General features: G+C 40.9%; 1 protein-coding gene across 5 annotated transcripts in view; it reads right to left on the bottom strand.

Annotated features, from left to right (window-relative positions):
* Positions 1-25515, bottom strand: part of gpr153 (G protein-coupled receptor 153) — a 95108-nt gene that overhangs the window by 22285 nt on the left and 47308 nt on the right. For all 5 annotated transcript variants that reach the window (XM_072586232.1, XM_072586230.1, XM_072586228.1 and 2 more), the window contains exon 4: positions 24648-25077. In XM_072586232.1, the coding sequence (XP_072442333.1) occupies positions 24648-25077 (430 nt within the window). The remainder of the gene's footprint in view (positions 1-24647; positions 25078-25515) is intronic.

Here is a 25515-nt window from a genome sequence, read left to right as displayed (position 1 = left end):
ATTAAGGGATAAAGGTATAACATTGCAGATGCTGGAAATCTGAAACAAACACAGAGAGTGCTGGAGAAACTCGGCAGGTCTGGCAGCATCTGTCAGGAGAGAAGCAGATTTAATATGTTGAGTCCAGTACAGGTCTTATTTAGGAGAGTATGAAGAGGAGTCATATTGGACTCAAAACGTTAACTTCCGTTTCTCTCTCCTCAGATGCTGCCAGACCTGCGGAGTTTCTCCAGCATTCTCTGATTGTTTTAAAAAATAAGCAGACTCCCATTTAAGACTGAAATGATAACAGTTTCTTATTCCAGAGAGTCTTTGGAACTCTCTTCCCTGGACAAGGGAGGCAGGGTCATTGACAAAGTTTAAGAGGCGCTTGGATAAGTACATGAATAAGAAACGTTTGGAGGGATATGGGTTAAGCATAGGTAAGTGGGACTAGTTTAATTTGGGATTATGGTTGGCATGGACTGGTTAGACCAAAGGGTGTCTTCATTCTCCATGACTCTATGTCCTATTTGATACGGGTGGAGAGGAGATGCAGGAATGTGGAGCTTAGGCCACATACAGATTAGGCACAATCTTATTGAATGGTAGAGAACAAAGAACAAGAACAAAAGAGAAGTACAGCACAAAAACAGGCCCTTCAGCCCTCCAGTCCTGTGCCAATCATCATGCCCTAGCTGAACTGAAAAAACAAACCTTCTGCCGTTATTCGGTCCCTCTCCCTCTATTCCCTCCATATTCACATAACCATCCCGATACCTCTTAAATATCGTCAACGTGCCTGCTTCCACCACCTTCTCTGGTAGTGTGTTCCAGACCCCTACCACTCTGTGTAAAAAACTTCCCTCGCACATCGCCCTTATCCTTTCCCCCTCTCACCTTGAACTCTGCCCCCTTATAATTGAACTTCAACCCTGGGAAAAAGCCTTTGGTTATCCACCCTATCAATGCCTCTCATAATTTTGTAGGTCTCTATCAGGTCTCCTCTCAGCCGCTGTCTTTCCAGAGAAAACAGTCCTTGTCTTTTTCACCTTTCCTCACATCCAATGTCCTAGAGACCAGGCAACATCCTGGTAAACCTTCGCTGCACTCTCTCCAAAGCTTCCGCACTCTTCTGATAGTGTGGTGGACAAGGCTGCAGTATCTGTGGAGGATGCTCGAGTGGCCAAATGATGTACTCCCGCTACTATTTCTTACAATCTGATTTCCTGCCCATTCTAGTTGCCCTAAGAAAATGGTCTTACTGAACCGTGCAGTCAGTGTGGTGGTGATGGCGCTCCTAGGGTGGTATAAGAATTAATAACTCAGCAACAATAAAGGGAGAGTGATGTATGTCTGGCACAATTATTATGGTTTGAAAGAGATGACGTTTCAGAGATTTTACTGTCCTGTCTTTCAATGTATCCTTCATGTCGAACATACTTGGGTTATAGTGTGCTGTTGGTAGAGGGGGTGGAATTAAGGTCAGTACATGAGCATTAATCAGAAAAGATTTTGTTGGAGCTGCATCTATCTGAGGCAAGGATGAAAATTCTCTCCACTTGACCCTCAAGGTTTTTAGGGGTCAGGAAGTGAAAATTAATTGAGTCAAGGACTTTACCTTAAGAAACTTCAGCTGTAATCTGCTGGCCTCTAACAACCATGAATGCCTTCCAAAGTGTCAGCGATCACTTTAACTAGAAGAGACCTTTCCTATTGATTCCCACTGACTTCAGTGCAATCCAATTAGTCATTATTGCTTCTGCTTCCTTTTGATCTTTTTCAATTCTACATGAAACAGCATATTCGTATGATAACAGTATTTATAAAGGACCATTAATATAATAAAACAACCAAGGTGTCTCACAGACTATTATGACAACATATTTGACACTAGGTCATATAACAAATGTTGTAAAGGTGATCAAAGTTTAGCCAGCAGGTTATCATCTGCAATCTCTCATGCCAAGGTTGATTCTTCCTTGCAGATAGGTGTTGAGATGTTAGTGTCAACTCTGGGTGTTCTAAGTATGGTGGCCTACAAGCCCTGCCTTCGCCTTGCAGCTTCTCCCACAGTGAGGACAGCAATTGTCAGCCAGTAGGTGCAGTGTAACATTGTTGCCCATGAGCAGATTCCCTTTCCATCATGTCCCTCAGGAACTATTCTTGTTGATTGGAAGGTCTTGATGGCATTTTTGATCATGGAGTGCCATTTTGTTATGAGTGGGCATTAGCTTTTTGTGTGATGATGCTAATAGAGCAGGTGTTCATTAAGGCTTTGGAATTGTCTCCTAACTCCTCTTATGGTCGTATGATAACTCCAGCCTCTCATGCATCCCTGATTTTAACCACTTCACCCTTGCTGGTATTGTCTTCAGTTGCCTAGAGGCTAAAGTTCTGCAATACACACACATGCACATGCACATGCACACACATGCACATGAACACACACACATGCACACACACACATGCACACACACACATGCACACACACACACACACACGCACACACACACATGCACATGCACACACACATGCACACGTACACACACAAACACACACGAACACACACCTCTCTGCCTCTTTACATCACCTTCCTCCTTTAAAGCTATCAATTACCTCATCTTTTAGTCATCTGACCAATTACCACTTATGTAGTTCCGTATCATGTTTTGTTTTCTAATACTCCTGTGATGCACTTTTGGACAGTTTAGTATTTACAGCCAGTACATAAATGTTGTTTGCTTTTGTTGTCACCTTTGTGGTCATTCAGATGTGTGATCAGAAGCTCACCTTGACAGCATTAAATTTTGTTTGATGGATTGTGATACAAAGTCTTTGATTTACACACAATAATATCATTTATTTAGAGCACGAGTCTTGAACTAGTGGCGCGTTGGTTTCGGTTTATGTGTATGAGGGCAGTTTAATAATTAACTTGTCAGTCTTTTTGGAACTGTAACTTATAAACAACTATGTGTGAGAGCGGCTCAGAGAGTGACATGGGAATTTATGTTGAGAGTTTTATGATCAAAAAGAGTAAATATGGAAAACTACCTGCTTGCTTTCGATGTAGAAGAATCAGAAATTGAGTTTTTTCTTGACTTGCAGGAAAAATCTATGAATTGCCAAGCTTTACACTTCAGCTTTCGGATGTCTTGGTTGTGGTTAGTTGCAAAAACAGTTTATCTTGTACAAAGGAGTTAGTGGAGTACAGTTAGAAAACAGGTTATCTCAGAGTAAGGGTTTTAAGTTTGAAAATACCAGATCAGAAGTATTTGGTCAGAAATCTGAATTCATTATTTGAAGCTAAGAAAGTCTAAGCTCAGTTGTGTGAGTAATCAAGGGATAGGGTATCACACTCTCAAGGCTCAGAAATGAAAGAGACAGTTAAGTTAAACTCTTGGATGTCCTCACTTTCTCCTTATAGATGATGGAAAAGGGAACTCTCTTTGTTATTTGAGTCCTGTAAAGTGATGATGTTGGGAATAGAATCATCTTTTTAGCATATGTGGCAAAACCTTTCCAATTGTGCTATATGCAAATAACTTGGTTAGTTCTATTTTACCCCTACTTCTTTCATGTAATAAACTTCTGTTTTAATGTTCAATCCCAATCTGCAACATTGCAAGTTTGGAAAGACCATCTTGTTAAATTAAAACAATACAAAATATGATCTATCAAGTAGATTTCTGTCTCCCCAGTAGTATCACCAGCTGAGATCATAACTGGCTTGGGCTCTAATATGATTTGAATTCACAGGATTTAATAGGGACCTGTGTCTTTCTTTTTAAAATAACAGGTAGAAGGTGTTTCTGGACATAATTGGCTGTGATATTTACTGCATTAATTTTAAAGATGGCTTTGAAAGTTGTTAAGAGTTTTCTGTAGTCTTGTTAGGAATTTAGAACAGTGTAAATGATGGTTAGGGCAGTTGAATGTTCCTCCTGCAGAATGTGGGAGGTAAGGGTCAACACTAGTGTCTCTGCTGACTACATCTGTGGGAAGTGCACCCAATTCCAGCTCCTTGAAAACCGTGTTAGGGAACTGGAGCTGGAGCTGGATAATCTTCAAATCATTCGGGCGGCTTATTGAAAGGAGTTACAGGGAAATAGTCACAGCTCAAGTAAAAGAAGGTAGATGGGTTACTGTCAGGGCATGGAAAGGGAACTGACAGGCAGTGCAGGCATCCCCTGTGGCTGTTCCCCTCAACAACAAGTATACCATTTGGATACTGTTGGGAGGGGATGACTTACCAGGAGTAAGCAATGGAGTACACGTCTCTGGCAAAGAGTCTGTCCCTGTTGCTCAGAAGGGAGGGGGGAAGAGGAGCAGAGCATTAGCCTTTGACAACTCCATAATTAGGGACCAGATAGGAGGTTCTGTGGGAACGAGAAAGACTCACAGTTGGTGTGTTATTTCCCACATGCCATGGCTCGTGATATCTCGGATCGTATTTTCAGGATCCTTGAGGGGGAAGGGGAGCAGCCCAAGTCATGATCTACATAGGCAGCAACGACATAGGTAGGAAGAGAGATGGGGATTTATGGCAGAAATTCAGTGAACTAGGGGTGGAAGCTTAGAGTTAGAATAGAGTTGTTATCTCTGATTTGTTGCCTGTGCCATGTGCTAGTCAGGTGAGGAATAGGGAGAGAGAGGATTTGAACACAGGGATGGTGCAGGACGGAGAGTTTTGGATTCCAGGATAATTGGGGCTCTTTCTGGGGTAGGTGGGACCTCTACAAACAGGATGGTCTTCACCTGAACCATTTCTGCCCCTGTGGAACCCATGTCTCCCTTATGGCCACAACATTGTAGATAGTGATGAAGGATGTTGTAGATTACAGAGGGACATAGATAAGCTGCAGAGCTGGGCTGACAGGAAAATGGAGTTTAATGCTGAAAAGTGAGGTGATTCACTTTGGAAGGAGTAACAGGAATGCAGAGTACTGGGCTAATTGTAAGATTCTTGGTAGTGTAGATGAGCAAAGGGATCTCGGTGTCCAGGTCCATCGAACCTTGAAAGTTGCCACCCAGGTTGATAGGGTTTTTAAGACGGCACACAGTGTGTTAGCTTTTATTGGTAGAGGGATTGAGTTTACAAACAATGAAGTCATGCTGCAGCTGTACAAAACTCTGGTGTGGTGCACTTGGAGTACTGCGTACAGTTCTGGTCACTGCATTACAGGAAGGATATGGAAGCTTTGGAAAGGGTTCAGAGGAGATTTACTAGGATGTTGTCTGGCATGGAGGGAAGGTCTTATGAGGAAAGGCTGAGGGGCTTGAGGCTGTTTTCTTTAGAAAGAAGGTTGACAGGTTTGGAATTTATCAATGTAAAATCATGCTATTTGAATGAAAAATGCACTAGGAAGCTGGAGCACCCAAAGGAAGCCCACACAGACACAGGGAGAATGTGGAAATGCCACACAGACTAGAATCGACCCGGGTCCCTGGCGCTGTGAGGCAGCAGTGCGCCACCATGCTGTCTTCTTAAACCACTGCTGTCCATATGCTGCAGGTAGACCCACAGTGCTCTTAGAGAGGGTATTCCAGGATTTTGTGGAATCCCAGTGAAGAAACAGCAATATATTTCCAAGGTAGGATGGTTAGTGGCTTGAAGGGGAACTTGTAGGTGGTAGTGTCCCTATGTATCTTTTGCCCTTGTCTTTCTAGATGGAATTGGTCATGTGTTTGAAAGGTGCTGTCTAACAATCTTTGGTGAATTTCTGCAGTGCATCTTGAGGATAGTAAACACTGCTGCGTTTGGGCCTTACTGGTGGAGGGAGTGGATGTTTGTGGATTTAGTGCTATTGTGACCATTGTATTTATGTGTTCAGCTGAATTTCTGATCAATGGCGACCCCCAGGCTGTTGATAGTGGAGGATTCAGTGATGGCAAAATTATCAAGGGGCGGCAGTTAGATTTTCTCTTATTGGAGATGCTGATTGTGTGCCTTTTGTATGGCGTGAATGTTACTTGCCATTGTCAGCTCAAGCCTGGATACTGTCCAGATCTTGCTGCATTTGAATATGGACTCCTTCCTTCAGTATCTGAGAAATCATAAACGGTGGTGAACATTGTGCAATCAATGACAAACATCCCCACTTCTGACCTGGTGAGAGAGGGAAGGTCATTGCTGAAGCAGCTGAAGATGGTTGAACCTAGGCGAATACTATCTTCTTTTGTGCCAGATATGTATCCAACCAATGGAGAGTTTGTCCTCCAGTTCCCATTGATTCCAGTTTTGCTCGGGCTCCTTGATGCCACACTCAGTGAAACGTGGCCTAGATATCAAGAGCTATCATTCTCGCCTCAACTCTAAAATTCAGCTCTTTTGTCCATGTTTGAACGAAGGCTGTAATGAGGTCAGGAGCAGATTGGTCCTGGCAGAACCCAGACGGGGCATTACTGAGCGGGTTATTGCTGAGCGGGTACTGCTTTATAGCACTGTTAATGGCACCTTCTATCACTTTACTGATCATTGAGAGTAGACATGTTTTCACATTGTCAGGTAGTAACAATGCATTGTAATTGTACTGGAAGAGCTTGGCTAGGGGATACAGCAAATGTTTGAGCACAAGTCTTCAGTACGATTGTCGTTATGTTGTCAAGGCCCATAGGCTTTGCAGTATCCAGTGCCTCTAACCAATTTTTGATATCACATGGAACGAATCGAATTTGCTGAAGACTGGCATCTGCGTTGCTGGGGACCAGTGGAGGAGGCCGAGGTGGATCATCCACTGAGCACTTCTGGCCGAAGATTGCTGCGAATGCTTTAGCCTCAGCTTTTGGACTGATGTGTTGGGCTCTTCCATCACTGAGGATGGGGATGTGTGTGGAACCTCTTCCTCACATATGTTGCTTAATTGTCCACCACCATTCATGACTGGATGCGGCAGAACTGCAGAGCTTAGACCTGATCCATTGGTTGTGGGAATGCTTAGCCCTATCAGCTGCTGCTTTTGTTGCTCGGCATGCAATTCGTCTTGTTTGGTACCTTCAGTAGGTTGACACCTGATCTACACTGGGTACCTAAATTTACAAGGAGGGTGTCAAAAGGTATTTTATCTCATTTGAAAAGGCAGCTGGAAGAATGATGTGAGCAAAAGATCACTGAAGGATGTTCAGACTTTAATGTTACAGGGTGTTTTGATGAATACAGCTCTGACAGTGTGTGCCAGTTTGTCAGAGTCAATTGTCAGCGTACAAACCTGTCAGAAAAGCTTATGAGCTTGCCCAAGAAGCTCATCAATTAAAACTGAGGCCTACAAGAAATAAATCTAATCGGGCATTTGTCAAATCAAGGGAAGACGAAATGCTCAGGGATCAGTGGTTTGGACCACTCAAGTTGGAGAAAGATTTTGAGTATGTGACAGCAATTATGATCATTGAAAAGATCATTCCTGCAAATATATCCATTTATTTAGATGAATGTCAAATATTAAAGATCAGAGTACCTGGTATTCTTGCAGGTACTTATGGTATATATGATAATATGTTTACATTGTAATAAGATTGGACTTATCAAAGCTAGAAGTGATTGTAGTAATAGGAAGGTCTAAAGAATCTGCAGAAAAGGGCCATCAGGAAAGGAAACCGATATTAAACTACAGTACAGTACAAAGAGAACCCCATACTTCCATAGAACGTACTGAGAAGGGAGACAAAACTCAAGTCAAGAAAATTATTTGTCAAAATATGAACATGGAGAATCAGACTATTGAAGGTTCCGAATATTATATCTTGTGCTTTTTATGTTTCAAATCAAAAGATTTGAAGAAGCTAAAGAAACGCTGGAGTAAGTCAGTCACTGATTTTGGGTGATGACATAATACGTCTTTTGAAGAGATTAATAAAGAAGAATATATTATTTGGACATATACTTGGAATTTACAAACCAGTCTGATCAAACAGTGTTGAATTAAAGGGTGATTTAATACACGAGAAATTGCAGTGAGCCTGGTGAAACAAATTTCGATTGAAGCTGCTGATTTTATTTTGGGAAATAATTTGCCAGGTTCAAGAATGTTAACTTCACCAAGGTTATGGGAACTACCAGTGGAGGCAAAAGAAACTGAGAAGTTGCAAGAGGAGTATTTTGGATTGTTTCTGGCTTGTGTTGTGATTAGATCTCACTCACATTAAATTAGAAAGGAAGCAAAGGAGTCGATGAAACAGAAAGATGATTTGGAAGTTCAATTATTACATTTTTGAAAATTTAACTACAGAAGAGTGAAGGCAAAAAGAATAAAGCTGAGATTTTCAGCACATTTTCTTAATAGAAATGTAACAAATGATTTCAGAATTAGAAGAGTTATACCAGCCAACTCAGAAATTGAATCAAAACAATACCTGAATGTTATTATTTGATAGACAAAATACAAAGAGGAAAAGGAGATCACCTTTTGGTAGGTGATGGCAAAGGTCTATCGGGTGGTAGTTCCTTCTGAATACTGTCACAAAATTTTATGATAGTAATTCCTATGACAGTTCACTTGGACATTCGGAAAAATATTTAAACATTTTTATTGGTTAAGATTACATAAAGATGCAATCAGGTTTTGCCAGACATGCTATACATGTCACATAGCAGGAAAACCCCAACCCTCAATTAATTAACCTGTGCCATTAATTCCAGCACCAGTTTTTGACCAACTGCTTCGCAGGGTCTCACAGATTGGGTAGGACCCCGACCTAGAAACAGGAATGATTATGGATGGTTCCACATGATGTATTGAAATAGTGGCCTGAGAAAAACTTACAACAAAAATCATAGTGGTAACATTAATTTTTTTTTAACAAGATATGGATTGTGCAAAGGAATATAATCAGATTGACGTTCAAATTTTATGTCATAAATATTCAAAGAAATGGTGACTAGCTTGGAAATCAGAAAAATTACATCTTCTATTCATCATCCACAGTCTCAAGGTACATTAGAAAGAAGGCATCAAACTTTGAAGATCATGATTAGAGCTTATTGTCAAATATGCCCTAATGATTGGGCTATGGGAATTCCTTTGTTGTTGTTTGCTATTTGGGATGTCCATAATGAGTCCACAGGATTTAGATCAAGCACGTGAGCATGAAGTGAAAGGACTACTTAAATTGATTAACAAAAAGTTGATAAACCAAAACTTGGAAACTATACTTCCAACATATAGTTTGAGTTTGAGAGAAACTAACCAAAACATGAGAGTTGGTGGAAAAGCATTTGAATAGATGCCGAACAAACAATAGAGCAGATAAAAATGCCAAAGTTTGAACTTTTGTTGCTGGAAATAGGGTGTTTTCATTGTTACCCATCTCTGGGTGAGTGAAGTAAACAAGATTCACTTTACCAAAACAAAAAGAAACTCAGTTGTGTAAATCATATCCTGAGCACTCCAGACAGGAGAAAGAATCAGTGAATGTGCCATGTTAACATGTTAAAGAAATATTCAAGCAGGGACAATAAGAAAAAAAGAGATATTGTGACATTAAATAAAGGACAGACTGAAATAGAAATGAGTGAACAATTGGATAATGAATCAGAAATTGAAAATTCAAAAGCTGACACTCTCCCAATCAGATTAGATAATAGGGGTGCTTAAAAGGGTAGAAAGCACAATATCTTATCTTTCAAAAAACTATACAAGTAACTTATAAAGGCTATTACAGAATCAAAAATCAATTTGTGTCAATCGGCCAGGAAAATCATTTTTGGATGTTCATGATGTTAATGTGGAGACTGCTTTGCCTATAAAATAAAATCCTTACAGATTCAATGTGGAGGGATTAGATCAAGTGAGGGAAGAGATTAAGTTTGTGATGGGCAATATCATTAGATTAGATTTCCTATAGTATGGAAACAGACCCTTCGGCCCAACAAGTCCACACCAACCCTCCAAAGAGTAACTCACCCAGACCCATTCCCCCACCCTATATTCGCCCCCGAGTAATGCACCTAACACTATCGGCAATTTAACATGGCCAATTCACCTGGCCTGCACGTCTTTGGATTGTGGGAGGAAACCAGAGCACCCGGAGGAAATCCGCACAAACATGGAGAGCATGTGCACACTCCACACAGACAGTTGCCCGAGGCGAGAATCCAACCCGGGTCCCTATGAGGAGGCAGTGCTAACCACTGAGCCACCATGGTGCCCAATTATTACTGAAGCAAATAATACTAGCTGGTGCTCACCTATTGTAAAGATGCCAAAGCTAGGTAAGTCATAATGAATCTGTATTGATTATTGCAAAGTCAAGGCTTCCTTGCTCCTACAGTCTATGCCCTGTAACAAAGGTGGGACTCATATCCTCTCCCAAGGACAGTATTGAATGAATTGGACATGCATGGTGTTTAAAGGATATTTTGAAGTTTGTTGATTACACAGTCAAAGAGACCTTTTGAAACACAGGTTTGGAATTTATCAATGTAAAATCATGCTATTTGAATGAAAAATGCACTAGCAATGTTCTAATGGTAAAGGAATGCACTCATTGAAGGGCTATGTAACTGTGTGGTTTACATCAAAGACTTGGTTGTTTTTTAGCCAAACCTGAAAAGAAACTAAAGACTGGTCCAAAAGGTAGGAGCCCATGGAATCCAAGGCAAGTGGGCAAACTGGATCTAAAATTGGCTGCCAAATAGAAGAGAAAGAGGGAAGTGAGGGTTGTTTTTGTAATTGGAAGCCTGTGACCAGCGGTGTACCACAGGGATCAGTGCTGGGGCATTTGCTGTTTGTGATGTACATTAAAGACTTGATGTGAATATAAAAGGTTTAATTAATAAGTTTTCAGATGGCACAAAAATTGGGGGTATTGTTGATAGTGAGAATGGTCTCAGGCTACGGTCTGATAGTGATCAGCTGGTAAATTGAGCAGAGCAATGGCAGATGGAATATAATCCCGATAATTGCAAGGTTGTACATTTTGGGAGGTCTAATAAGGGAAGGATACACACAATGAATGGTAGGTCCCTAGGGAGTAGTGAGGAACAAAGTGACCTCAGTGTATAAGTCCATATATTTCTGACAGTGTTAGCACAGGTAAATGAAGAAGGCATACAGAATGCTTGTATTAGTAGTCAGGGCATAGACTGTGGGAGCAAGGAAGCCTTGTTATAACATTATAAAACATTGATTAGGCCACAGATGGAATACTGTGTACAGTCCAGTCACCACATTATTGGAAGGACCTGATTGTAGTGGACAGAATGCAAAGGACGTTCACCAGAATGTTGTCTGGAATGAAAAGTCTCAGTTAAGAGAAGAGTTTGGATAGGCTTGGTGTGTTTTCCTTGGAGCAGAGGAGGTTTGGGGAGGCGGGGGTGGGGTGATCTGATTGAGGAATGCAAAATTATGAGAGACAGAGACAGTGTCTCTTTCCTTAAGACCAGAGGGCATATCTTTAAGTTGAGTTGAAAATCACACGATACCAGGTTATAGTACAACTGGTTTATTGGAATATACAAGCTTTTGCAGCGCTGCTCCTTTGTCAGGTAGTTAGTGGGCTTCAAGTTGAAGAGCAAGTTATTTAAATCTGAGAAAATAAATTTTTCACCCAGAGAGTGGTAGATACATGAAATGTGCTGTTGCTGTTATAAAGCAGGCCGAGTGACTTATTTGGGCTACACGATGGGACAAAGCTAAGGAGCACCTAAAAAAGTGAAAATAAGAGTTATGTTGGATTTTCCTGCACTTAGAACAAAATGTGAAATCTTACGTTATTTGCATGTGCGGATTTTATCACAAGTTTGTTCCAAACACTGTTGTTGTGCCCTTTAACAAATTAGTTGAAGTAAGGCAGAAAATCTGAATGGAAGCCAGTGTCAGAGTGCCTTTGACAAGTTGAAAGCTGTGCTGACGACCTCCCTGGTTTTAGCTGTGGTGTTCAAACTGGCTGTTGATGGCAGCAACATCAGTGGGGGGGGGTGGGTGGGCGGTGTTTGACTTCAAGATGATTCAATGGGAATTGAAAAGCCTGTCAGTTAATTTTCAAAGAAACTGACTGCATGTCAACCAAAATATCAACAGTTGTGATGTGTCTTGTGTTAGTTCTCAATGATTTTGAAGACATCCCAACAATGTAGAAGAAACTGCTATTTAAAAGGACCATAATCCTGTGATTTTCTTGGAAAGATTTCTAGACACGAACACACAACTGTTTTGGTGGAGCTCAATTCTCCCGGCACATAATTTAAAATTCATTCATGTGTCTGAAGAAGAATCTTTGTAGCAGACATTATAGCCAGGGCATATATAAAGAACACCAAGTGCTGTGATGCCCACAGACCTGTGTGAAATGTGTTAAATGGAATATTATTACCCTATTTCTGATGTAGAAATAGTATTAAGATCATTTTTGATAGAGAATGAAAATGCTTCAAAGATATAGTTTTATGTTTTGTTGGGGGGAGGTGTGATGTAATTTCTGTATCAATGTGTGTGTGTGTGTGCGTGCGTGCGGTGGGTTTTGGTCTCTGTGTATGAAGGGATTTCATAGTCTTTCTGGAGCCATGATTTTTAAACCAGTAAACAAGTCTGGAGTGTGATGGAATACTTCCTACTTGCCTGGATGACTGCAGCCTCAACAAAACTTAAGAAGCTTGACACCATTCAGGTCAAAGCAGCCCACTTGATTGGCACTATATCCACAAACATCCACTCCATCTACCACCAAGACTATCTACAAGATGCACTGCAGAAATGCACCAAAGATTCTTAGATATCACCTTCCCAATCCACAAGAACTTCCGTCTAGAAGGACAAGTGCAGCAGATATACGGGTTCACCACCACCTTCAAGTTCACCTCCAAGCTACTTACCATCCTGACTTAGTAATACTTTGCTGTTCTTTCATTATCGCTGGGTGAAAATCCTGGAATTCCTTCTGTAAGGGCTTTGTGAGGGCATTATGGGTCAACCCACAGTTGGTGGACTGCAGCAGTTCAAGAAGGCAGCTCACTACTGCCTTAAGCCGCAATAAAATGCTGGCCAGCGAGCAATGCCCACATCCCACTAACGAACAAATTTTAAAAGTGTGGACAGCACACCTCTTGGGCATTTGTTTGCATTGAGAGTTTTGTGGTCGAAAAGGAGCAGACTGAAAAGTATTGGCTTGCTTTTGATTTGGAAGAATCAGGAATTAAGTTATTTGTTTGCTTGAGGGAAAAACCGAGAGATTGGAAAGCTTTAGGCTTGAGTTTTCAGAAGAACTCCATTGTAGGTAGATGGACAAACACAGTTCCTCCTGTAAAAAAGATTTGAACTCTTTCAAATTGTTATATGTAAATAGGAGAAAGTGAGGACTGCAGATGCTAGAGATCAGAGTCAAGAAGTGTGGTGCTGGAAAAGCACAGCTGGTCAGGCAGCATCCAAGGAGCAGGAGGGTCAACGTTTTCAGCCTAAGCTTATGCTCGAAATGTTGATGCTCCTGCTCTTCAGTTGTTTCTTCCAGCACTCCTATATAAATAACTTGGTTTATTCTATTTTATCTTCATTATCTTGCATAATAGACTTCTGTTTTATTGTTAAATCCAAATTTGCAACAGGTCAGCTTGTGTTTCGATTAAAGAATGGATTGTTAAATAAAGAAATAATCTATCAAGTCAGATTTCAGTCTGTGATCAAATTTGATGTGAAATGAGGCAGAATTAATTAGGGAGTTTAAGGTGAAGGTGAAGAGAGTAGGGATAAAGGGGTCTATTTCAGGAGATCAGCTGGTGACTAGTGAAGTTCCTCAGGGGTCAGCTTTGGGGCCACAACTATTCACATGTAACATAAACGATCTGGACAAAGGAACTGAGGGTACTGTTTGCAGATGACCCAATGATAGGTAGAGGGATAGGTAGCATTGAGGAGGTAGGGAGGCTGAAGAAGGATTTGGACAGACTAGGAGAGTGGGCAAAGAAGTGGCAGATGGAATACAAAGTAGGAAAGTGAGAGGTTACACTTTGGTAAAAAGGAGACGCATAGACTATTTTCTAAATGGCGAAAGGCTTTGGAAATCTGAAGCACCAAGGGACTAGTTTAGGATTCTCTTAAGGTTAACATGTAGGTTCAATTGGCAGCTAGCAAGGCAAATGCAATGTTAGCATTCACTTCAAGAGGGCCAGGAGCAGAGATGAACTGCTGAGGCTGTATTTGGAATAGTGACAGCTATTTTTGGCCCATATCTAGGGATGTGCTGGCATTGGAGGGGGTCCAGAGGAGGTTTACAAGAATGATCCTGGAGTTAAAGGGTTTGTAATATGAGGAACAATTGAGGACTCTGGGTCTGTACTCGATGGAATTTATAAAGATTGAAATTTACACAATACTGAGAGGACTGGATAGATTAGATATGGAGAAGCTGTCTCCAGAGGTAGGAGAGACTAGTGTTGGATGGTACAGCCCCAGTGTGAAGGGACAACTCGTTAGAACTGAGAGGAGGAGGAACTTCTTCAGCCAGAGAGTGGTGACTCTGTGGAACTCATTGTTGCAGAGGGCTGTGGAGGCCAAGTCACTGAGTGTATTAAAGACAGAAATAGATAGGTTCTTGATTGGTAAGGGGATCAAAGGTTATGGGGAGAAGGCGGGAGAATGGAGTTCAGAAATACATCAGTCATGATCAAATGGCAGAGCAGACTCAATGGGCTGAATGGTGTAATTCGGCTTATATGTCTTATGGGTTTGTACAGTAATAACATCAGCTAGTCCACAGCAGTATTAATATTTTCAAAACAGATCAATCTATTGCAAAATAAATGATTATTTGAAATTACATAGAGCCTACTCTACCTCAGAATACACTAATTAAAGCCATTGAAGTACTTTTCAAATATAGTCACTATTGAAATGTAGCAAACGCAGTGACTATTTTGTGGATAATAAGGTTTCACATAGAGCAGTGAGATACACTGTTGTGGATGTTGGTTCAGGAATGGATTTTGTCAAGACACCAGGGAGAAAATCTCTGAGCATCATCAACAATGTGTGATTGGATCTTTTACATCTATTCGAGTTCAAATTTCCACCCGAAAGAAGGCTCTTTGGTACATCACGGGGGTGTCAGCTTAGAACGTACATAACTCCCTGGAGTGAATTTCTGATACCTACTGACTCAGAGATGAGAGTGCTCACACTGAGTCAATGCTGACATATTTAACACTTTAACATGAATCGAGATGGCACCTGCAAACATACTGCTGAAAATTAGAGAAGAAAGAGTGAAGTTTTCTTTTAAAAATGAGGAATTAATGAAAAACACAAGACTACAGCGTGGACACTTGTCTCGCTGGGTAAATATTATCTCCTTTTTATGCAAACAGAGAAAATTAATATTTCTTTATGATCTTTCACATTTGTCAACATCCTGAGATACTTTGCAGGAGATGCAGTGTCGAAAATAAAGGAGAAATGTAGGATATGAGACTAAAAGCATGATAAAAAAAAAGCTAGCTCTGAGAATGGTCCATGACCAGGAGCTAGTTAACAGAGAGTAGGAGTAGATAGATGCAGTCTGGCCATCTTGACATTAAAATAACAGCTTGATGTTCAAATTTTTGCAATCATCCCTAAAAGTTACATTTTTAATTTCAAGTAAAAATATCTAAATGCTTAATTTATGCTAAACCTGTGAGTTATGAGATGTGCCTTTAAGAATAATTTGGAGGTGCCAGTGTTGGACTGGGGTGGACAAAGTTAAAAATCACACAACACCAGGTTATAGTCCAACAGGTTTAGTTGGAAGCACTAGCTTTCGGAGCGCTGCTCCTTCATCAGGTGGTTGTGCAGCGCTCCAAAAGCTAGTGCTTCCAAATAAACCTGTTGGACTATAACCTGGCGCTGTGTGATTGTTAACTTTGCCGTGAAGAAGGATTTGTTCCATTATGTTTCTGTTGAAAGCAAGTGCTGTAAACTTGGAGCCAAGCTGTCTGCTCTGAACCCAGCTAGCTTTGACTTTTTCTAAAAGTTGGAACAATAGAAGCAGCCTGAATGGGTGAGGTCAAGCTACCACAGGACCAGGATTTTTAGTTTAACTTTCAGCAATTGCTGGGGTCTTGAAGTTGGAGTGGAAGCTAAAAGCTGAGGTTCTCTTTGCCACTAGAATTTCATGTGAGACAATCTATTTTACTGAATTTGCCTTTGTCAAGGGTGTCTTTATGGGATCTTACTATATTGGAACAGATGCTGTTTAGTGGTTAAATAATCTATTGTTCTGTTAAGTTTTCTAAGACAGTTAAAGTGTTACAATTCTTCTTTCCTTTATTTGTATTTTAACTACAGAGTAAAAACAAAATGTGTTTTGCATCAAGTTTGGCCAATTGAAATACCTCCAGAACACAACACCTTACACTTGCCTTTAAAAATAAGAAAAAGTTGGGGTCTAGGCTATCTCATTAAAATATTTTGAGGGTGTTTGGTTTGGCCTGTAACACTGCCCTTTCTTTTCATTCCTTTATTTTCTCTTTTTTCTATTTTATTTTAATAATGCTCTATTCCTGATAAAGAAGCTCTGTTGTTTTGATCCTTTCATCTTCAAAAAGCTTCCATTTCCTTTTCTTTCCTTGTTTTGTGCCCTCAACTTGGAGTAATTTCTAAGTCGGGTTTCATTGACTGAAAACTGACTAATCCAAATGGCTGATTCCCAAAACTGACATGCTGTCATTAAGAATTTCTTGAAAAAAAACCTACATGTTCAGGCCTAAAAGCACTGCCAATAATAAAAGGATACTGAATGGCTAGACTTCTCCCCCTGTGAACAAGATTTCCGAGGATTTCATAAGTATGTTTTCAACTTACCCTTGAGGTGTGAAAATCAGTGTTGCTGGGTGGCAGCTGCTATAGGAACTAGCCAACCTGTACTGTGACTGAAATCAATTAGAGACAGTTTCTGTTGGGTGTTCCTGATCCACAATTCTCCTTCTTCATCTGGGCAGTAAGTAGATAACACACCCAAAAATGTTTAACCAAGATTGATGAGACAGACAAAGTCTCCTCTGGGAGGTTAAGGTCTTCCAAGACTTGTATTTGGAGTAGACACCTCAATTGCAGATAGACATAGGAATGATCTTAAAGTGGTACAAAGTTGGCAATCTCGCATTGAAAGGTCACAGAATAATCAGTTTGGGAAACAGAAAGAATCCCATTTCCTTCCAGCATTTAATGTTTATTCTGCTCCAGCATTGAAAATGAGAGACCTTAAATTACAGAAAACATACCCCTGCATCTCACTATTTCATAATGGACTCCGAAGCATATTGGCTACTCAGACTGGAAATTCCCAGTGCCAGCATTTCTTCTCAAACAAAATTGGCCAAGAAATCTAACGGGAATGAGAGAGGGCCAAAGATAACAAATGAGGCAGTGAACCAGAGTGAAACACAGTAAAAAGTGCAGAATGGACAAACAGGTTGACAAACCAATGACCTTTCTCAGACAGGTTCTTTTCAAACAGAACATAAAGACTAATTGCAGTCTTGCTGCAGAATGAGAGGAAAGCTCACATTCATCCTCATCACAAACAATTCAAAGAGCTTCACAACCAAACAATTGCTTTGAATGGTTGTTGTTATTTAGACCAACACGGCATCCATTTGGCACACAGCACGATCCTGCAAACCACATCAAGATGAACAGACAGTCAATCTGTTTTTATTAAATAGTATTGGATAAGGGAGGAATATCAGCTCAGGCGCAAGGGACTAGAGGATGCTACAGCATAGCAGGAGGCCATTCAGCCCATGAGTACCTGTGCCAGCTCAATTAATTATACTTCGAATTGTTTCCTTGTGGTATGCATTTCATTCCCTTTTCAAAAATTTTCCAAGTTCCTTTTGGAAATTATGATTAAGTCCACATTTAGCACCCTCTCATGTATAATATTCCAGATCATAACTCAGCCTAAAAGAAATTTCTCAATTCCCCTCTGATCCTTAGACATAAATCTGTGATCTATGATGACTGGTCCTATAATCAAGAGAACGAGTTTCTATTGATTTATTCTTTTCAAGACCTTTCATAAATTTGGATCATAGCAAAGGTTTGCCTTGTGTTTATTCTCCCATTTGTGTCCCAGAATGCTTGGTAAGTACCTAAAGAATGATTGACCATGCAAAAGGGAAACTGGAACATGTTCAGGCTGGATATGTGGTGATTGGTCCTGGCAAACTGTGCTCACAATAGCAGCCTCCTTGTACATTAAGAGACCCAGATCACCTCAAAGGAAAGGAAGGCTTTCTAGTTTTTGCTATCATTGAAAACTTCCTGGAATCATTGAATTTTGAGAGTGTGGAAACAGGGCATTTGGCCCATCAAATTCTCACCAAACCTACAAAGAGCATCCCACCCAAACCCAAGGCCCCTACCCTGTATTTCCCATGGCTAACCCACCTAGTCTGCAAATCCCTGGATACTATGGGCAATTTAGCATGGCCAATCCATCTAACCACTGTCGGAGGAAACGAGAGCACCCAGGGGAAACCTGCACAGACACAGATTGAATGTGCAAACTCCACACAGATAATTGCCTGAGGGTGGAATCAAACCCAGGTCCCTGGTGCAGTGCTAACCACTGAGCCACCCTGCTGTTTCTGGATTTTTCAGCAGAGTTCAGAAGACCCTCATCCATTACTGATGGTAGAAAAATGGAATGGGGGTTACCATTAAAGAGAGGATGAGTCAACCAGGTCAGCCATGGTTGGCTAATTGGCAGAGAAAGATAGTGGCAGAATGGGCTGCTCCAACTGGAGCTCCTCTGCTTTGCCAGTTACTCTTCCTTTTTCAATTTTTCCTCTGTTTTTCTGCAGATTTGCTTCCCTGCACCTAGCTCAACTTTGAACTTCTTAAACCTACCCGGAGCGAATGGAGAATGGAGGGGAGTCCGAGTGCAGTCCAACGCGGGAGAAGAGTCCCAGGCCACAGCCTGGCGCAGGACGCAGTCCGAGTCCAGGCTGGTCTGGGAGATGAGTCCCGGAAGTGAGTCATGGGCTAGAGGCCAATGCGTGGAGGCAGTGAAGCCTCAAGTTCTGTGGACACAGACTGAGTGAAAGGGACTATAACTTGAACACTTTCTAAAGATACCTTTTATTCTTATTCTGGACTTTGTGTACTTCTGTAATTTCTGTACTTTTTAAACTTTGGATTCCTATGCTCGACTGCTTTTTTCCTCTTTCAATTTTGTAACAAACACATAAAGTATCTGTACCGAGCTATCTTCTACCTAATTTGGTGCTAAAACGGCAATATTACAAACTTTTCACTGCACTCAGTCGAATGCATATGACAATAAAGGCTCTTCTCTTCTCTTCCTGCTCCTAATCCATATGTGCATAACCAGAGTAGCACTGATAGTAATCTGACTACAGCCCTTCCGTGAATTTCCAAATGGAAAATACCAGTCAGAGACTGGAGCTGCAGACAAAAAGAAAATTGTCCTCTCTTCTTCTTTCCTGCAGGTACTGACCCCTGAGGTTCAGAATGTCCCAACGCTAGCAGCCTCATCATTCTCAGTACAGTCAGGATCTTTCTTCAAACATAAAGCAAAGTGCTGAATATTTATGCAATTGTGAAAAGGCGACTTTGGCCAACCTCTGTCTTGTTCCTGGTTAATGTCCACCAATCCTGGCCATCAGAGATCACTTGATGGCCATCAGGAATGGACCTTAGATGAATATACTCTTTCCTAGGCTATGAGGAGCTGAACCCCATTATGGTACAACTCTTCTTTCCTGCCTGATAGTAACTTGGCATCTACCAGGAATCAAAGCTGCTATTTATCCAATTAATATGTCTTTCAGCCCTTTGTGATATAAATGGAACTGCTAATCAACATTATACAATTAATGTACTGCTATTTGCGGAGTTCTCTCTACACCAAATTTTTCAAACAGAAATCAAGTCATAAATATTACTCCTTTGTCATCTGAGCAAAACGCTTGGAAATTTATAGAAATGTCATATTCATGTCCAAAGATGTGCAGGTTAGGTGAATTGGGCAGGCTAAATTGCCCATAGTGTTAGGTGTATTAGTCAGGGGTAAATAGAAGGGTAGCGGAATGGATCTGGGTGGGTTACTCTTCGGAGGGTTGGTGTGGACTTGTTGGGCAGAAGGGCCTGTTTCCATACTACAGGGGATCTAAACTAATCTAAAAATGTGAAAATGTGATCCAGAAGTATCAGGCAGTATTGTCATTTGTTGAATGACTGTAGTGGAACACCACTTCAGGCAGATATTCTTTTAAAATGTCCAAATTGTGAGCAAAATTGAAAAGGCAGAAGGCTAAAAATAAACAAGACTGGAAAAGAAAATAACACAGAACTGACCCAGCAATACATCATAATTAGAAGCCAACAGAAAGCTGCAAACAGGAAACGGGATACAGATGCGGCTATTAGCCCCAAGAAATTTGATTGATCATTCAGGCAAGTGTGCTGACCTGTGAAAAAGGATGACCTTCTTCAACCCAACAACCTATTTCTCCTATTGAGTCGTTCATCCGAAGGCAAGACCTTGGTGATTATTTGCTGAAGCATGGCAAACTGCCAAGACTGTGCATAGGGTAAAGAGGCAGGTCCCAAGTCTGCTGCCGATGGAATGGGGCTTGAATTCTGTGCTGTTGGCAATAATCAGATCTATTCACCCGCCAAATGAGTTTATTACCTCAATTCCCATTTCTTATAAATTCTTGTATTCTAGCCGTACCCACGCCAGAAGTGAAGCCAACTGTCTCTTACAACAACAGCGTGTACTTAAGTTGCTCCTTCAATGTAATAACTATCCCTGGGGGCTTTACAGAAATATTATGAAACAAAATATGACACCAAGTCATGAAAGATGGTATCACATCATAACATCAAAGGAATTATTAGGTCAAAAAGGTATTGAGAAGTATTTTAAAAAGGACAGCAAAATGTAGAGGCAAGGTTTTAGGGAACTGAGAATTCAGATATACCCATCAATGGGTTAAAATAGAGGCCATTGAAGCAGCCAGAAATATAGGATTTGCAGGTATTTCAGAGGGTTTTAGGAGATCACAGAGACTATGAGGGATAAAGCCATGGAGAGATTGGAAAACAAGGATAGGAATTTTAAAATCAGTGGTATTGTTTGAATGTGGGCCAACATGGGACCATTGAGTATCGGGGTGATAGTTGATCCTAGTCAAGACACGTGTGGCAGAGTTTTGGATAACCTTAACTTTAAGGGTGGTGGAATGTGAATGATTAGCAAGCAGTACATTTGAAGAGTCAAGGTGAAAGGCAGTGAAGGTGTGGATTATTAAATTGACTCTTAGGTCTTACTTAAGATTTCTTAGCCATTGGGAGTTAAAATTCTGCCCAACTTCTCTATTACCCACTTATAAGATCATAAGAACTCAAACTTTAGTTATTTTGTGTGCCTTCATTTGTTGTAGATGTTCCTGACAAGGCCATCATTTGTTGTCAATCCCCCCCACAGCAGTCCTAAAGGTGGGAGGACATTCTCAGTTAGGAAGGGGGTTCCAGAATTTTGACCCAGCAACAGCTGAGGAACGGTTATATCGTTCCAAGACAGGATGGTATGTGGCATGAAGGGCAATTTGAAGGTGATGGTGCTCCCATGTATCTGCTGCCCTTGTCTTTCTAGATGGGAGAGTTTGGGAATCTGAAAGGTGCGGTTGGAGGAACTTTCTTGTTATGATCTGGAACTCATGGCCTGAACAGTGGAAGTAACATTCAAAAGGGAATTGAATAAATATTTGAAAGAATAAAAATTCTAAAGCTATGCTACAGAAGGACAGTAGGAGTAATTGTGGAAGCAATTAGAAATCGTAGAACAGACTAATGCTAAAGCAAAATGTTGTAGATGCTGGAAATCGGACAAACAAAACAAAAGTGCTGGAAATGTTCAGCAGGTCTGGCAACATTTGTGCAAGGAAAAACAGTTAACTTTCAGGTCAATGACTCTTCCAGAACTGAAGACAAATGTACTTTTCTAGATGAATAAAACATTGCCTGCACTTATGGTGACCCCTGCCCCTCTGTTCCTTATGACCCCAATAAAGGTTCCCTGATCTGAGCAGATTCACTGAAAATCTCTCCCTATTTTAATCATATTTCTCCAGAATTGAGGGGAGGGTGCGTTGGTGGTAAGGGAGGAGTCAGTCCAGCTGTGCATCATGTTCATCACAGCGGCATCACGTACAAGTCATGGGGATTAGACTTGGAATCCGAGTTTTGCTGTGACCGTTTTGCAAATTCTCAAGCACCGATAAATGGAGAGCTAGAATCAGCAAAGAGTAAAAAACGGCCAGACATGCATTAACTGCTGCTTAATTTTTGCAAAAAATTATTAATTCCATGTATCATTTGTACCAGCGATTCATAAAAGATGACTGTAAGATAACATACTTGCAAGGAAGGTTGTTGGAAGAAAGTGTCACATGGTTAGAAACCATTTGAAGAAAGTATGGATAAATACTTCAAGCAGAAAAAAAATAAAGCTGTTCAGGGATTCCACAGAGCAGTGATATTCAAATAACAAACAAGCATGATGGGTCAATTAATCTTTAACTTAGCCATGAATTCCTATTTTTCAAAAGTATTAATTCAAAGACTAAATACAAAAAAAGCTTGTTAAAAATGCATGTTAACTGATAGTTAATGGCTATATAAAGTCATAAAGCATGGAATCAGACCCTTCACTCCAACCAATCCATACTGACCATAATCCCAACCTAAACTAGTCCGAACTACCATACCCCTCCAAACGTTTCTTATTTATAAACTTATCCAAATGTCTTTTAAACATTGTAACTGTACCCGCATCCATTACTTCCTCTGGAAGTTCGTTCCATAAATGACCCACTCTCTGTGTGACAAGGATGCCCCTCATGTCATTCTTTAATCTTTCTCCTCTCACCTTAAGCATGTGCCTCCCACTCTTGAAATCGCCTACACTAGGGAAAAGACTCCTACCATTGACCTTATTTGTTGACTGGTTTCTGCACTGAAATATCAAGCACAACCATTTCACTCAAACAGCAACGTGATATTGGTCAGATAATCCGCTTTTGCAAGTTGGATATTTTACATCCACCGTAGAAGATGGATGCAGATGTAGTTTAGCATCACATCCGAAAGACTGCAACTCAGACAGTGTGCATTTTCACAGCTTGGTAAAAATGGGTCAGCCTGCAGTATATGCTTGAATCTCCAGACTGGGACTTGAACACACAACATTCTGACTCAGACCCCCAACTGGTATTGATACAATATTTGACGTTTTCCAACTGTGCCCGAGCTGAAAGAGCCAAGGCCATAGAAGTTCTCAGCTGTGTCCTATGTCATGGTATCTCTTAACAACCCAGCAGGTAAGCCCTGCCTAGAGTACCTGAGCAATTCCCAGGCTGGGCAGCCCTGAAAGATAAACTCTTGCTGTCAACCCACACACAAAGAAGAGGAATTCTGGCTGACAGACGAGCTGTAATTCAATTTCCTATTATGTGTGAGTCATTTGTGAATTCATGCTGTTCATAAATTCCAGAAAATAAGTTTACAATAAAGTTAACTACGTTCCATACCATGACCACAAATAAACAGCTGAGGACATTCTTAAAATTAAATGCATAGCCATAAATAAGAAATCAATGCTCAGTTCAGAAAAAATAAAATCATATTTTCAGCCCCGAAATTACACTACATCTGATCTAACACGATAACCATGTAACTTGCTGTGCTTTTTCGGGAAATCTATTTTTGAAACAAAACTATTCATAAGAAAATATTAGTAATCTGAACTGCAGATTGCACAACAGCAAAGGAATGAGGAGGTAATTCTTTCCTACATCTTACAAAATTATTGAACCTTGACTCAAATGGACTGTCACATCCATTTCACATTAACTCCCATATCAGGGACTTGGGCATTTAATCTAGATTGATACTGTCCAGCACAGTACTGAAGGAGTGCTGCATGGTCAGAGGTGGCATCCACCAAATGGGAAGTTCAACTGAGACTCTATCTACTTGCTCAGATTGCTTCTGTAATTATTATCGATCCTGTGTGACACAGTTCTAAAGAGGGCAAAGAATTTATTTTGACTTCTGGCTACCATTCTATTAACCCGAGAGTCTGCCTATCACCTTATTACCAACTTGAATTATGAAAAATGACTACGTTATCCCACAGAGTAGCAGTCACTTCATTTTGTAATACATCACTACGTCAAGTAGTATTACTTGCTAGATGTAGTAAGGAGTCCTATATCATTGACTCACTGAATAGTTGCAGTTCAACTATTCAATAGTGACCATTTGGCCCAGCGTGAGGCATGCTAGCCCGCTTTAAGAACAATTTATCTAGCCTCAATCCCCTATTCTTTTCCTGTGGTGCAGTAATATGGTTGCAACTTTTCTTTATATTTGACTATAATTAATAAACAAAAAAATTAAATCAGAAAGAAACACAAATACGTTGGGAAAAATGTCTCGGTGCAGAGACTTATCTCCAAAGTGATTCATAGCATTGACCCTGTTGCTCCTAAAGCTGAACAATTCTTTAATTCTTTTGCCCCCTTTAATTTATCAACTTCACCAAAAGATGCCCTGGGTAGCAAACCTTAACCTTTCATTTACAACTTCCCCGTGCAAACTGCAATCCTCTCCCCAAAAAGTAAATCTCCAATGTGCAGATGGCAAATGAGAAAAAAAGCAGCTTACCAAAACAGGAAATCCAGTCAAGAAGTCATAGATAAAAACTATTCCACTGATTAGGTAAGTTATCTGGAGAGAGGTTTTTAGTGGTTCAGAGCCATCAATGGATGACCTCCTGTTACCCTGTGCATCTTCCACGACGATTGTGGGCACATTGAATTTGTTCTTGTTGGTATTGTTTCCGGCTTGGACAGTGAAAGTTTGAAAGAGGGTGATGCCAATGCAGACCACGCCCATCACTACACTCCCACTAATCAGCAACAGGAAGCAGACCCCAAAACCGAGGCCTATCTCTGTGACAATGAAACGGCAGTCCTTGGCATAGAAGCGTTCGGTGGTGTCATGCCAGCCTACTGCAGGTAATGTAGATAGAATGAAGGATACCATCCAAATTCCCATCACTGTGTGCACAGCTTGCTTCTTGGTATTACTCAACCTGGAACAGTTAATAAAAACAGTTACACATCACTATAAACGTTGCAACGGAATTTTGAGATTAGATTAGATTAGATTCCCTACAGTGTGGAAACAGGCCCTTCGGCCCAACAAGTCCACACCGACCCTCCGAAGAGTAACCCACCCAGATCCATTTCCCTCTGACTAATGCACCTAACACCGTGAGCAATTTAGCATGGCCAAGTCACCCGACCTGCACATCTTTGGACTGTGGGAGGAAACCAGAGCACCCAGAGGAAACCCACGCAGACACAGGGAGAATGTGCAAACTCCAGACAGACAGTTGCCCGAGGCTGGAATCGAACCTGGGACTCTGGTGCTGTGAGGCAGCAGTGCTAACCACTGAGTCGAGATGGGTTGGCGTGGAATGGTGTAGCCAAGTGAAAAGATTTAATTAAAGGACGGGGTAGTAACATCT

This window comes from Chiloscyllium punctatum, chromosome 16 (genome assembly GCF_047496795.1).
Source record: "Chiloscyllium punctatum isolate Juve2018m chromosome 16, sChiPun1.3, whole genome shotgun sequence".
Classification (NCBI taxonomy): Eukaryota; Metazoa; Chordata; class Chondrichthyes; order Orectolobiformes; family Hemiscylliidae; genus Chiloscyllium; species Chiloscyllium punctatum.
Note: the sequence above shows the minus strand (reverse complement) of the source record. Positions and strands in the feature narration are given on the sequence as shown.